General features: G+C 35.3%; 1 protein-coding gene across 1 annotated transcript; it reads right to left on the reverse strand.

Moving 5' to 3' along the window:
* Positions 1-9,469: 9,469 nt before the first annotated feature.
* Positions 9,470-10,872, reverse strand: LOC148545634 (uncharacterized). Its single transcript, XM_088497756.1, has 2 exons — positions 9,831-10,872; positions 9,470-9,504 (listed from the first exon to the last, which is right to left on the reverse strand). Exons 1-2 carry the CDS (start codon positions 10,162-10,164, stop codon positions 9,470-9,472), a joined length of 369 nt encoding a protein of 122 aa, XP_088353882.1. The 5' UTR covers positions 10,165-10,872.
* Between the last annotated feature and the right edge of the window lie 5,287 nt (positions 10,873-16,159).

Consider the following 16,159-nt stretch of genomic DNA (forward strand, 5'->3'; position numbering starts at 1 on the left):
TACACTAGTGAGGGTGTCGGATGTGAATTATGATTATAATTGTGAATAACTCGAGTTGGGGATGCATGACAGAGGGACAGTCTAATGGTTAGCTACCAGGACTTGTCGGGTTGGCTTTATAACTGACAGATGATATCATCAACCACTAGGACATGCATTCATCATATGCATCTATGTGAAATTGTTTGGGTGTGCATATTGTACTTGGTTTGCCTTTGTGATTACTTGTGATTAACTGCTAATTGTTCTACTTGCAGTAACTGTTTGTTTGTGCTTGAACTTTTCTATTTGTGTTTGCGAATAAGACTCTGTTGGACTGTGGTGATTGGTTGTTGTTTGGGTTGTTTGGGCCTAGGGCCGTGGTTGATCATGAGGTGGGCCGAAGGCCATGTCTGGTTGATGTTTCTGGTTTGGAAAACTATGAAAAACTAATCTGGTTCAGCATAGATAAACCTTTTGAAAGGCTTTTGAATTTTCAGAAACAAACAGTTCCTCTTTCAGAAAAGATTTCAGATTTTTCTTTTATAGTAAACCTTTGCTTTTGAAAAGATGCATAAGGCGGTTATTAATCACTGTAACGATTTTTATCTCGCATATCCTATTATAGTAATTCTGCAACCCTATAGTGAGAACCCTTTCGAGGATGATGTTCTCATTCCCTTACAGATCTTCTCTTTTCAGGTTACAGGCGACGAAGTTCAGGAGATATTATTTATTTTCTGTCAAACGATATTTTTGTATTGTTTTAGTGTTTATGTTTTCCTCGCCTTTAATTTTGTAAGTTTTGTAAGAGGGATAGGATATATATTTCCTGTGAGTATTGTAACTTATATTGTAAGTCTGAATGTTTGTTTTTTTTGAAAAATTCGGTTCAAGTTTTAAACAGGCTCATATTTTAGTATTAAATATTATAAGAGTCGTCGTAATACCCGAGTTATCAGAGTGGCACAGCCGGAAGCGTGACATTATGATAGTTAGGGTATTACATTATGGTATCAGAGTTGTCTTTCCTATAGAGCCTGAGGAATGGACCGACTATGCTTCAATTGCATACTCTGAGCGTTTGTCATGTAATAGGTCTTGTTCGGATAACAAGAATTAGAGCTTTATGCATATGACGGTCTATTGATTAATGCCATTAGCCTTGCATTGCATAATTCCTGATTTTAAGTTTGGCCGGCTTAATACTAGTGAATTATGTATATGAAAGCACTAATGGGTTGTCGTAGACGATATACGAGTAATAGGTAACGTGATTCGTGGGTTTTGGGAACGTTGGAAACTATTTCTCGAGGCTATTCAGTTATGTATCTTGAATTTTGTTCGAGTCGACTTGTTCTTTCATATCCTAACTTGAAGTTCTTGTTTGATAATCCTTTTGAAAAGTAGTTTGATTTTCCAACTCTATTCCTCTGTTCATATGCATTCTTGTTTGATCTTAATTGCATATTCTTGTTTGAAATCCTTGTTGTATCTATCTTTCTCTGTTTGAATTTTCACGTATTCTTTGATATAGCTTTGAACTTGTCTTAATGCGCTGTGCCTTTTAACTCCTGATTCCGAGTCCATTCTTAGAGAAATTGTTAATTCAGTTGTTCTCTTATTTGACAGTGATTACAACCAATTTTCAAATTTCTATAAAATTGCTGTTTATTCGATATACACTTATCTATATAGAACCTTGAAAATTCCTTATATAGTGTAACAACTGTTTATTTCTAATACTTCGCTTGTACTTTTACTGGTTTACGGAACTAAACTTACTTTAAATACAATTTGACTTTCTAATAATTTTACTACAGTTCCAATGCATATCTTTATTTGATTATGTATTTAGGTATTTTTCAAAATTTTAGAAAGAAAAGATTTTCGCCCTTATTCCGGTTGATCTTCGTTTGACAAGTTTCGCCTAATTCATTTTTAATTGAATTTAATTTAGCATGATACATTACTTATGCAATTGTTGTTCTTTTGAAAATATTGGGCTCATATCTTTCCTTTCTAGCATGGACTAATTCCTTAAGTCTTTGTTTCTATGGATGTCATACATGACTTTGTTTTTAACTAATCTTTTACATCTTGTGAACATTACCATTGATCTTGGTTTCCCCTCTCTTGTGAATATCCTTCTTATGTGACTCAGCTTAATTCGTTTCAAATTAGTGCATCGTTTATCCTCTCATTGTCTCTACCAGAGTTCTTCGTCAAAGATTTATTCTTGAGAAATTACTAGCAATTGAGTTGTCTTTTCCTATGAATTTTGGTATTCTTTTGGAGCAATTGAATGCTTGTTTGATGTCTCACGCCTAGTGGACCTTGTTTGAATTCTCTTGATTTAAGATCCTTTCTTGTATGGCTTGACTCCTTTTTAAGTACATCCTAAACTTCTTGAATGTCCTTCTGAGATGGTGATTTCAAGTATACTTTTGGAGTCTTGTTTTGAACTTTTTAAAGAAGTTTTGAATTCTCTTTGAAGAAAATTCCAAACTAAAATTTTTCTGTTGCTTGATTGTAATTGAGACCATTCTTCAAATTTTGACAAAATTATTTTGAAGTTGGCATGCACTATTTTAAATGAAGTTTTGGAAAGCTTTCATATTTATTAGAAATCTGTCTGTTTATAATGCACTACTTATTTCCTTTACCAACTTATAAGAAAATTTTTACCTTGGATTCTCTTTTCTAAATAGAGTTTAACTTCTTCTTTCTTCCTTGCTATAATTTTTATACACACTTGTTTGACTATGAACTTTGAGAATTTTTGAACAAGCATTTGATTCTCTTCCGAGTTTTATGAATTACTTTTGGTTAAGTTGTGCACCTAACCATCTTTCTAAAATATTTGAGGAAATATTTTAGCTCTTAGCCAAAACTGTGTGTATTTTGTTTTTAAAGCTCTACATAATCTACTTCAACATGAAATTGTATTAAAGCAAAGCCATGTTTATGCTTTTGCTACTCTCTTGAAGAATGTTTATTGCTTAACTTTTCTTTTAGACTGCGAAGTATTTTTCCACAAGTTTTCGATTCTTTTTTGAACAATGTATTCGAAAGTATTTTAATCGTGCTCTTGAGTTCTGTGAGCTTTGTCTTGGGTTTGAGATATTCTTTTCTGTAAATCGCATACTTCTTTGACTCAGCTTGAATTTGTTCAAACTAATGCGCTGATTTTCTTGTTATTGATCCTATTGAATTTCTTTGATCCAAGGGTTATCTTTGAAGCTGTCAATTGATTTATTTCTAGTAAACTTCATTGCTTGAGCATCTTTGTTTACCTGGAATTGCATACATTCTTTCAAATTTATGAGTATTATCATTGGCATTTGTCTCTCCTTTCTAAAATCTTGTATCCTTCTGAGTAGACTCGAGAATTGTTTTAATGTCACGTATGACCTGTAGATGTAGTAATGCGATGCGTTAGTTCTTTAAGACGTGATATGTGTATATGGAAGGTGAAGCGGTAGGTGTACAATATTATGAGTTGTGGGTGTTTTGTTCCTTACAAATGAGCTTGCGGGTGTTAGGCTTATGATTGGCTATGTGGTTGTAAAGTGCTTGATGGAGTTGAAAGGCTGAAGTTCTGTAGCGGGTAAGAGATTTATGAGAGGATGTTATAGCCGTTGTTTTAATACCAACCTGTTTTTGTAGCTTTTTACCATATTAACTACCGCTTTGCTTTGTGAACGCCTATCTTGGTTTGCACGCTACTTTGTTACTTCAAGTTTTTGTAAAGTCTTGAGACCATATGATCTTTTGCATCGAGCCTATCTGGTATCTTCTGTCTTACGCCATACTTTATTCCTATATTTAAACCTCATGGTTATTCGGTATTTGAATATTTATACATATATGCTAAGATTTCTTACTTTCTAGAGTATTTAAAAGTACTAAGGCTAGGTATTATCTTATGTATTGCTTTAATTTTCAAGGACGAAAATTTTATAAGGTAAGTGGAATGTAAAACCCAAAACCTTTGAAAAATCTCAATACGAGTCAATTTCAAATTATTTATTCATTAAGGATTTTAATTTCAGAAATTATTTTAAGGCTAATTAAATCAAATGTTGATAATTAAATTTGGATTTTTATCTAATTTTATAATTGTTGAATAATTTTCATATTTAAATTATAAAGTTTAGTAATGGTAAAATAATAAAGATTTTATGATTTACTTTAAATTATTGAGATTTTAGAATTTAATACTTTAATTCTTATGAATAAAGAAAATTAATTATATTATCTCTAATTACTGAATTAGAGCAAATTAATTTATAATTTATGATCGAATTATATTTTCTTTAAAAGTAATTTTGTTGAATTAAAATTTGTTTTACCCTATTACTCCCTAATTTTATTAAAAATTACCTAAACTATCCCTAGCCTAACCCTAACCTGAATTTTTCAAAAAAAAAAAAAACCCTAATCCCAAAACCCAGCAGCAGCAACACACACAAACGATCTCTGAATCAAAGGAAAAGAAAGAATGGGAAAGAGAGAAGAGGGAGATCCGAAAGGGGGAATGAGGAAGGACGGCATCGGCGGGCGTCACTGCCGCCGCCGCCGTGTTGCATCGAATAGGGAGAGCCGCGCAAGGAGGAAGGGGCTTGCTCCAGCCACGCGAACCACTGCTGCGCCACGTTGCCGTCCAGCCGTCGTCTGGCTCACCATCACCGATTCCGCACTGTTGTCGCCGTGGAGACCGAACACCGTCGAATTTCCTTCCGCCAGTTTGGAGTCCGTCGTCAGGTCCGAGTCGAAGAAAGAGAGAGGCGTGGAATCAGCGTCGCGTGGAGAGGGACTCGCCGCTGCCGCCGCACGCCGTCGAGAGAGGTGAGAGAGAGGCCACTGCTGGGGAGCAGAGGTGAGAGAGAGAGGCGTCGAGAGGGAAAACGTGATGAAGAAGGAGACGTTGTTTCCACCGTTGTCAAGCCGCAACGCCGTCTCCATCATCAGTTGGGGTCGCCATCATTGTCGATGATGGAGCCGTCGCCGAAGCCTGTGTAGCAGTCATCCTTGCCAGTAGCGAGAGAGAAGCAAGATGAATCCCTCTGTTTCTGCTGTTCTGGTCTGCTGAGAAAGGGAGATGCTGCCATTGTGCTTCACGCGTCGCCGACGAGCACGAAGAGGAGGAGCTGTGTCTGCGTCACTGCCGTTTGAGGGGCTGTGCTTGGCCGCTGTTGTGCTGCCCTGCTTCACCGTGGCTGAGCTCTATCACTCCCTGCTCTTTGGGCTTGTGGTGTTGATGCGGGAATCACTGTAGGAAGAGGAGCAGGCTGAGTCACCGTGATTCGGGCCGCCAAGAACGGTTCTGTGACAGTCAGAACCACCGCTGAAGCTTCTGTCCTTTGGTTCAGTCAGTATTCTTTAGTTATGGAAAGTATCTTTGTCTTGAAACCTTCCCCATTCATATCCCGTTATGTGTTTTAAGGCTTTCGCAATATTAATGTTTTTTAGGATTTAGTTATCGGGGACACATGTTGTGAGTAAGGGTTGTTTCTGCTGTTGTGAAAGTGAGCGAGGCTGTGATTCAAGTTGCCAGTGATTTCGAGTTGAGAGAGAAGGTTACTGTGATGCGTTTGATTTATGTGTTTGACCAATTTAGGTAGGGGCCTTTTCCGGAAATTATACTTTGTAAATTGGAATTATTATATATAGATATGGATGTGAGAACATGTATTTGGTGATTGTATAAGTCTTATGTATTGTTTGGATTGTCTTAGATGGATGTGAATGCTTGTTTGACTGGATTATTGTTGGGTTTTGTGAGATGGACTGTTTTGAAGTGTTTCTTTAAAGTTGTTTCTTTAAAGTTTTGAAATCGAGTTTAGTCCATTGAAAATTGAGTTGAGTTTGAATTGGTTTTCTGGAAATATGAAAATGGTACGCATTTTGAATCTAGCTTGATTTTGAATTGATTTGATTTTGAACCCATGGAAAGGGGTTGCGGATTGGTTTGGTTGGGACCCAAAAAGGGTGGTAGAGTCCAAGTTTTAGGGGAGGTGCTATCGAAATTTCTAGAGAATTCGAGTGTTTGTTTGAAATGTTATTTGAAGAATTATGAATTTAAAGCCTTTACTATCTTACTTGGAAAATTGTTAATTTGAGACTTTTATTATCTTTACCCGAAGTAATTACGGAAGTGCTGAAATTATGTTTCGAAAAGAATTTTTGAAAAGAGAATTATGACGTAACTTGAAGTGTCTGAATATTATGTATATTCAAATGTACAGGAAATCATCCCTTTATAGAGGATTTATAGAAATAGAAATAACTAGAAAATGGGAAATATACTAGCCTAAAATAAGGAAAGATTTCTAATCATAAAATCCCTAAAAATAAGCTAAACTAAAACTGGAAACGATATTATAATTAATTCTATTTACAGAAAAGATTCATGAAATAAATTATGGATCTGATTTTGATTTGATCTAGTTAACACTCCCCCTCAAGCTGGCTTGAAGATATCCTTCATTGACAGCTTGCTTATTATGCTATCAAAGGTCTTCTTGGGTAAACCTTTAGTTAGAACATCTGCCAATTGTTCCGTGGTCAGAACATATGGGATACAAATCTGTCCTCTCTCAATCTTTTCCTTTATAAAATGCTTGTCAACTTCAACATGTTTAGTTCTATCATGCAGAACTGGATTATGTGCAATAGAAATTGCAGATTTGTTGTCACAATACAACCTCATTGGTGGAGAAATGGGAACCTTTAGTTCTTGTAGGATTTTCTCTACCCATAGTGTTTCACATATTCCATGAGCCACTGCTCTAAACTCAGCTTCTGCACTACTTCGTGCCACAACACTCTGCTTTTTACTCCTCCAACTAACCAGGTTTCCTCCAACAAAGGTGCAATACCCAGATGTTGACTTTCTATCCATGACATTCCCAGCCCAATCTGCATCTGTATAAGTTTCTACTTGAAGATGTCCATAGTTTTTGTAGAGTAACCCTTTCCCTGGCGACCCCTTCAAGTACCTTAGGATTCTAAAGACAGCATCCATGTGTTCTCGGCCAGGTGAATGCATAAACTGGCTTACCATGCTCATAGCAAAGGCTATATCCGGGCGTGTATGGGATAAATAGATTAGCCTCCCCACTAAGCGCTGTTATCTCCCTTTGTCCATTACATTTTCTGGTTCAGCTGGCTTCAATTTTAAGTTAGGCTCTATAGGTGTTTCAGTAGCTTTACAATCAAGTAATCCTGTCTCTTTTAAAAGATTTAGGATGTACTTTCGTTGGTTCATAAAAATTCCTTCCTTAGACCTTGCAAATTCAATTCCAAGGAAGTATTTTAATGAGCCAAGTTCTTTGATTTCAAAAGCTTTAGCAAGCTTTTCTTTCAAGTCTTTTAGCTCCAAACTATCATCACTTGTCAGAATAATGTCATCCACATATACAATTAGGATGGCAATTTTATTAACTGCTGAATGTTTATAGAAAAGTTTATGGTTAGCTTGGCTTTGAGTATAACCAAGTCCCTTCACCACCATTCCAAGTCGTTCAAACCAAGCTCTTGGGGATTGTTTCAATCCATAGAGAGATTTCTTTAGTTTGCACACTTTATTCCTCCCTAGTTCAGCCTCAAATCCAGGTGGAAGTTTCATGAACACCTCTTCCTCTAGCTCCCCATTCAAGAAAGCATTCTTTACATCCAATTGATGTAAAGGCCAATTGTAATTCGCAGCAAGAGATAAGAGAATCCGCACAGAGTTGAGTTTAGCAACTGGAGCAAATGTCTCTCGATAATCTACTCCATAGGTTTGTGTAAATCCCCTAGCTACTAACCTAGCCTTATACCTCTCTATGCTTCCATCAGCATTGCACTTGATATTGAAAACCCACATGCAGCCAACCAATTTTGTATTATGTGGAAGATCTACAATCTCCCAAGTTTCATTCTTCTTGAGTGCATGCCACTCTTCCATCACTGCTAATTTCCAATTGGGATCATCTAGTGCTTCCTCTATATTCCTAGGCTCAAACAGATTTGTAATTTTAGAAGTAAAAGCTCGATGTTTTTGAGAGAGATTTTGGTAAGAGACATAATTGGAAATAGGATGGTTGGTACTGGTTTTGAGTACCTTTTTGGTGCAGGTTCTGGTTTCTTTCCTAAGGGCTATTGGCAAATTATTATTAGAAGTAGCAATATCAGATTTACCTGGAAGATCCTCAGGTACTATAGTTGGGCTGTCTTCCGGGTTTTCAGATTGGGTTGGTGCAGAGATGATGGGCTGGTCTCTATTCTTCTTGGGATATTTCCGAACATAACATCGAAGCTCCTTTTCTGATTGTGGTATTTCTTTTTCTGTTTATGTTCCAATTAATTCTGGCACAATTTCAGAATTGATTTTCACATCTTTTTTGGTAATTATTTTAGAATTTGTTTGATCAGTGAAAGTTGTATCCTCAATATGTAAAATAGGAGTGGGTAAAGGTTCATGCAAAAAATTTCCTTCACTTAAACTCTCCCCCTGAAGAAATTTTTTTCTGAAAAAATGTTTCATGTTCCAAAAAAGTAACATCCATGCTTACATGACATTTCCTTGTGTGTGGATTGAAACATTTATAACCCTTTTGACTTGGGGAATAGCCAATAAAGATGCATTTTTCTGCCCTTGGATCAAGTTTACTTCGGGGGGAATGTGTATGCAAAAATACAGTACAACCAAATACTTTTAAAGGTAAATCAGAATGCAACCTACATGCTGAAAAATTCTTTTTGAAAATATCCAACGGTGTGCAGTAATTTAACACACGCGTAGGCATTCGATTTATGAGATAGGCTGCTGTTAGGACAGCATCTCCCCATAAATACTTTAGAACATTACCCTCAAACATAATGGCACGTGCTACTTCAAGAAGATGCTTATTCTTCTTTTCAGCAATGCCATTTTGTTGGGGGTGTATTGGGGCATGTAGATTGATGTTGAATACCTTTTTTTTGAAGAAATTCACCAAGATTTTTGTTAAAGAATTCAGTACCATTATCACTTCTTAATATTGAAATTTTTGTGTCAAATTGAGTTTCTACCATTTTTGAAAAATACTGAAAAATTTTAGAAACCTCAGATTTTTCATGCATGAGATAGATCCAACATAGTCGTGTGTGGTCATCGATAAAAGTCACAAACTATTTCTTACCAAATTGAGTTGTTATTTTCGATGGACCCCATACATCACTATGAATCAATTAAAAAGGTTTAGATGCATGATAATGTTGAGAGTAATAAGGAACTCTATGACTCTTTGCACGAATACAACTTTCACATTTAAGTAAGGAAGAATCAATATTCTTAAACAAACTTGGAAACAAATGTTTGAGATATGGAAAATTAGGGTGTCCTAGTCTATTGTGCCAGAGCATTATTTGGTCCTTTATAGGCATAGAACTAATACCACTAAATCCTTGAGCTACTTTATCTTCCGAAATATCCTCAAAATGATAGAGCCCGTCCATCATCTTAGCACTGCCAATCATCTTCCCCGAAGTTCGGTCCTGAAAAATACCATGAGTGTCAAAGAATGTCACAGCACAATTGGAATCCTTGCATATTTTACTAATAGAGAGAAGATTACAGGAAAGCTTTGGTACATGTAGGACATTACATAGGTCAATGTTTTTGGACAACTTAATGGTACCTTTTCCAGCAATGGATGAAAAACTACCATCAGCAACTCTAATTTTCTCATTTTCAAAAGAAGGAGAATAAGTTTTAAATAAAGGAGAGAGGCTGGTCATATGGTCAGATGCACCTGAATCGACAATCCATGGTGCATTCAAGTTTGAGGTGCAGTTAAGGGACATAGGAATACTAAAATTACCTGTTTGAGCCAAAGAACCACTAGGAGTACTAGATAAAGAACTGGAATTTAACAGCCTTATGAGCTGCTCAACCTGTTCCTTACTTAAGGATGATTTTTCAGCCTCATGAGCAGTTGAGGTAGCACGTATTTTGGGACCAGATTTGATGCCTTTAAGATGTGCTGGTTTCCCATGAATCTTCCAGCAGGTTTCTCGGGTGTGACGAGGTTTATTGCAGTGGTCACACCAAAGATTGGAGGGATGCTTCTGATTTGATAAACTTTTAAGTGCAGCAGGTGCCACTAAGAGTGCATTAGACTCCAAAGTCTGTTCAGTCTTGCCTTTTCCCATCATCACAGCTCTACGAGTTTCCTCTCTTCTAACCTCAGCAAAAACTTCTCCAATTGAGGGTAGGATTGCTCTTCCAATAATTCTGCCACGAACTTCATCTAGCTCCACATTGAGGCCTGCAAGAAATTGAAATATCCTCCCTTCTTCCACTGTTTGTTGGTGGTGTTTGGCATCAGCGGCTGAAATCTACTTGTAGTTATTGAAGTGGTCAAGGTCCTGCCACACCCGCTTCAATGTGTGGAAATATTTGGTGACGTTGTCACTCCCTTGTTGAATTTCTCTAGCTTTTAGAGTAAGTTCATAAATTTGGGATTTATTCCCAAGATCAGAGTACATCTCCTTGATACTATCCCACAATTCTTTGGAAGTGGTATAGTACATATAGTTACTACTGATATCCTCCTCCATTGAGTTCACTAGCCATGTCATCACCATAGAATTTTCGGTATCCCACACATTATATTGTGTGTCAGTGACGTTAGGCTGGCTTCGCTCACCGTTGAGATATCCAATTTTCCCTCTTCCATGAATGTACATCTGAACTAATTGAGACCACCTAAGGTAGTTTGACCCATTGAGTCGAAATGTGGTGATCTGAACTGAATGGGAGTCACCACTAACTAGTACCCGCTGCTCAGATTTTAAATCTGATGGAGTAGGAGTGGTATTCTCCTTTTGTTCATGATTAATGACTGAGGAACTGTCAGCCATATCTACAAATCAGAGGCACCGTGTAGAGATTCTGCTCTGATACCAACTTGAAGTGTCTGAATATTATGTATATTCAAATGTACAGGAAATCATCTCTTTATAGAGGATTTATAGAAATAGAAATAACTAGAAAATGGGAAATATACTAGCCTAAAATAAGAAAATATTTCTAATCATAAAATCCCTAAAAATAAGCTAAACTAAAACTGAAAAGGATATTATAATTAATTCTTTTTATAGAAAAGATTCATGAAATAAATTATGGATCTGATTTTGATTTGATCTAGTCAACAAGGTAGCCTTGTTTCCTACAAAAAAAAAATTATGTTTTTGGGTGTAAGTCACTAGGAAGTGGTTTATGCTTGAGGTCTATTTTAAAGATAAAAATGGTTTATGTTCTTCTTTAATTTGATTAAAAGGTTTTACTCGGAGGAGTTTCAATGACTTTGAAACAACTTGAAAGTTTATTGATAAGTCTAATTTTACAATGTTTTAGGGAAAAGTTTAAAGCACTCTTTGAATTCTGAATTTTTAAGACTAAACAATCTTTGAGCAGTTTGAGATACTTTAGATTTAATAATGGAATTGGTTTTGGTTAAGTAAAAGAAATGGTCTTGAAAATGTGTTCAGAGTAATTGACTACACGACTCGGTTTGACTTAGATTCTACTTCTATTATTACTCAAACCAGGAATCCAAAGTTTTAAAGATTTTAAACGAATTTGATGAAATGAATTATATTATTCTCCCCTAAAGACTTGAGACTTTGTCGAGGAACTTTTGTTATAAAATTCCGTTGTTGGATGGATGATTTTGAATATTTTGAAAGAGATCTTTAATTTTCCATGGTTTTGGAAAGAGTGGAAAGAGGATGCCGAGGGTGGCTTTGTTTTAAAAAGGGAACCTACTTTGAGTAAACGTGGCTTATGAGTCTGAGATGATTTAAGAAACGGGAACTTTAAAGCCAAGGTTGAAAAGAATTGATTTTTGATTTCAAAGTGAAGTGAATTGAGAAAAAGTGATTTATGGCTTGAATGATGATTTTATAAATTTGATGATGTTGGATGGTGGAAGTGCTATCTTGTTATGAGCCGGAATGGCTATGTATGATAATGAATTATGGCTAATTGCGGAATATGTTATGAGCCGGATGGCTGACTATGAATTAGGAATTTAAGCTGGATGGCTGAGATGAATGTTGATTTATGGCTGAGAATAAATGCATATATGCTGAATTATTGCTATTGTGATTGTTGCACTTCTAGTTATCTGAGATATGAGTTTTCCTGGGTAGAAGCAGTGGCTAGCCACCACGTGCTCCAGGTTGAGACTCGATACTCTGCTGACCCTATGTTATAAGTGTGGCCGGACACTGTGAAAGTTTTGGATGAGCTCGCCCCCGTGAATATACACTAGTGAGGGTGTTGGATGTGAATTATGATTATGATTGTGAATAAGTCGAGTTGGGGATGCATGACAGAGGGATAGTCCAATGGTTAGCTACCAGGACTTGTCGGGTTGGCTTTATAACCAACAAATGATATCATCAGCCACTAGGACATGCATTCATTATATGCATCTATTTGACATTGTTTGGGTGTGCATATTGTACTTGGTTTGCCTTTGTGATTACTTGTGATTAACTGCTAATTGTTCTACTTGCAGTAACTGTTTGTTTGTGCTTGAACTTTCCTCTTTGTGTTTGAGACTGAGACTTTGTTGGACTATGGTGATTGGTTATTGTTTGGGTTGTTTGGGCCTAGGGCCATGGTTGATCATGAGGTGGGCCGAAGGCCATGTCTGGTTGATGTTTCTGGTTTGGAAAAGTATGAAAAACTAATCTAGCTCAGCATAGATAAACCTTTTGAAAGGCTTTTGAATTTTCAGAAACAAACAGTTCCTCTTTCAGAAAAGATTTCAGATTTTTCTTTTAAAGTAAACCTTTGCTTTTGAAAAGATGCATAAGGCGGTTATTAATCACTGTAACGATTTTTATCTCGTATATCCTATTATAGTAATTCTGTCAGACGATATTTTTGTAGTGAGAACCCTTTCGAGGATGATGTTTTCACTCCGCTACAGATCTTCTCTTTTCAGGTTACAGGTGACGAAGTTCAGAAGATATTATTTATTTTTTGTCAGACGATATTTTTGTATTGTTTTAGTATTTATGTTTCCCTCGCCTTTAATTTTGTAAGTCTTGTAAGAGGGATAGGATTGTGATATGAGATGTTTGTATATATATATATATACTCTATGAGTATTGTAACTTATATTGTAAGTCTGAATATTTGTTTTTTTTGAAAAATTAGGTTCAAGTTTTAAACAGGCTCATATTTTAGTATTAAATATTATAAGAGTCGTCGTAATACCCGAGTTATCAGAGTGGCGCAGCCGGAAGCGTGACATTATGATAGTTAGGGTGTTACATGTTGGTTGAGTTAGTTTTGGCTACGCTTCTAAAGCGCGTCAATAGGAGACATAGCCACGCTTTTGAAGGGAGAAAATAAGAAAGTATAAAAAGAATTGATTTTTTTATTGATTTATATGAATTATTTACATTCTATAATTATAATTAAAAAAATTATAGTTCTATAATAAAACTAATAATTTAATTTACACACGGCAAATGTAATGCCAATAAGCCATAATAACCTCTTTATTTTAAGCTGAAATATGGAGAAAAATGCTTAACCTATTTTTGGTAAATTTACGGAAAAACCATCAGTTTAGTATTAATTACCTCATCAGTTCTACAGATTACAAAAAAGCAACACAAATCAATAGAGAAATGGGGAATTTTTTGGCCATACATGAGGTCATAGAACTATAAGCTAAGCTAACCCATGATACAGAATTCCATAAATGGATTCATAGAAGATGATCACCAAAGAAGTAGCAAGAAATTCAACAAAAAAAAAAAAGAAAAGAAATTCATAATCATAAAGAATCCAATAATAGTCAAAATCAAAGGCACTGCATTATACTACACAACATCATGTGATTCTTGTTTGCATGCAAAAGAAATTAATCAAGATAAAAAACATAATCAAATAGAAGAAAGCAAGATTGAGAAATTAAAGCAGAAACTTTACCAAGAAACACAAATAGGATTCATTTTCAGCTCTTCTCAACAGAAGAGAATAGGATGAGTTGAAAATAGCATGAGCCAGCAAATAGCTGAATAATTGATAAGAGACATTGAAAAAAATAATAATTCACTATTTAGCACTGAGCTAAAAATCAAACAATTGATTCCTATTAAAAGAGATTGCATTAGAAAATAGGTTCAATAACATTAATCTATAGTAGTAATTTGTGCAAGTTCAACCAACTCAATCAGTAGACGATGTTAACCTTCTTTCTAGGAGCTGCTCTATTGCCTGGTGCCTGAGCACTTTCTCCTTTACCAGGTTCTTTCAACTTGTTCTTTTTCTTCTTTTTCCTGAAAATTATATGAAATCATTATTAGGAGAGAAAAAGAAGTACAAAACAGTTAGTATAAATTAAACAAAAGGCACAAAATGTTCTTTTTCAGTGACCCTTTTAAAAAAACCAAAGGCTGGTTGGCACAGAGATGTAAGATGTCACTAAATAAGTATATTTATCTCACTTATCTTGCTGCTGTAGTTCATCTCCATCAGCACTTTCGACTTTTCATTTTAAGTTTGGAGAATGATTAACACCTGTATTTTTGCCAGCTTCCTCAGCTCTCTTATTTGCTTTGTTTCCTTTAACTACAGATTTACCTTTCTCAGCAGCAGAAATTAGAAAACCATCCTTATCTTCACTTTCCATATCATCTTTTTCACTTTCTGGAACAGGATGGCCAGTCTCATCCCTAATAACTATTAAAAGCTGAGAATATTTTGTTATCTTCCTCTTTCATCTAAGCTTCCTATTTCTTTTTCTTCAATTTCTGAGCTGGATATTCTTCATTTTAGGCATTTCATCGTCCACTATTTCCTTAATTCTAACTGTATAATTAATTAAATACAATTAGCTAATAATAATAAAAATGCCACTGTCTTTGCTACTTGCAAACAGCATGAATGAATACACGAATAAACAATAAGGTTCATGCCACAGTACAGAATAATTGCTATTACTTTGTATGAGCATCAATTAGAACACTACATAATGATTTTAAAAAAATAAACAAGAAAAAAACAAAACAAGGAAGGGAAAAAGGCAGAAAAGAATCAGATACTGATTTCATTAACCATGGATGAAAAAAAAGCCCAGATCCTCATGTTCCTACATATTCATGTGAATGAATTTCATTAACCAAGCAGATCAAATCATACAGTAAATGATGAACATAATGTTCAACAAACAGCAAAAAAATTTAACGATAAAAAAATCAACAACGACACATTCATTTCCTATAATCAGCAATAACATTTCAAAAATTCAGCAACTCAGAATAACCAAACATAAAAAAATTATTATTATTAACTCAGCAACTCAAAATTAAACCCAGCAACTCACAATTAAACCTAACTTAGCAACTCAGAATTAAACAAGCAAAAGTAAAACAAACACAAATACAAACAAATAAATAAACACAAACAAAAGAGGTGCATACATGGTGAATATTGGGCAGTGATAGTTCTTCTACTCTAAAGTGGCTTTTGGTGAGAGTACTGCTGTAACACCCTACCACACAAAGTCTTATGCTTAAGTCATAAAGCTGAAGTAACGAGGTATTACAACCTTTAAAATAAAATCATATATATATATATATATATATATATAGTGAAAAGGAGTTTTATCTAGGAGCCTTGAAGAAAAGTCAAACAAAAGCGTTAAACAGAAAAGCGCATATCTCTCGACGAATAAGTGTGATCATAAGCCGGATAAGTTAAGAACAAAGAACTATAGATACATAAGAGAACAGTTGCAAGGATACATATAACAAAGCTTCTGACTTGGCTTGCGAAGTTAAAATCGGCCAGAACATATATACATATATACATATATACATGAGAATCCCCAAAAAGACCCAAAATATTTTTTTACAGAATCTCTTTTTCCAAATCAACCTCTAAGAGGGATAAAACATAATATACATATACAGTGGAGATATAAGAGTAACTACATATATATCAAAACTAAAATGGAATCCAAAAAGGCTAAAGTCCTTTGCTTTCTGAAGCTTCCAAAATGCCTCAGCGAGGTGCCTCACGTCCTGCGTTCGAAAACCACAAGATATATATGGAATGAGAATCGGAGGTTCTCAGTATGGTAACTGTACCCACATAACTAACATATAAGGTCTCGGAAAA

This window comes from Arachis ipaensis, chromosome B9 (assembly GCF_059453495.1).
Source record: "Arachis ipaensis isolate K30076 ecotype BB chromosome B9, ASM5945349v1, whole genome shotgun sequence".
Lineage (NCBI taxonomy): Eukaryota > Viridiplantae > Streptophyta > Magnoliopsida > Fabales > Fabaceae > Arachis > Arachis ipaensis.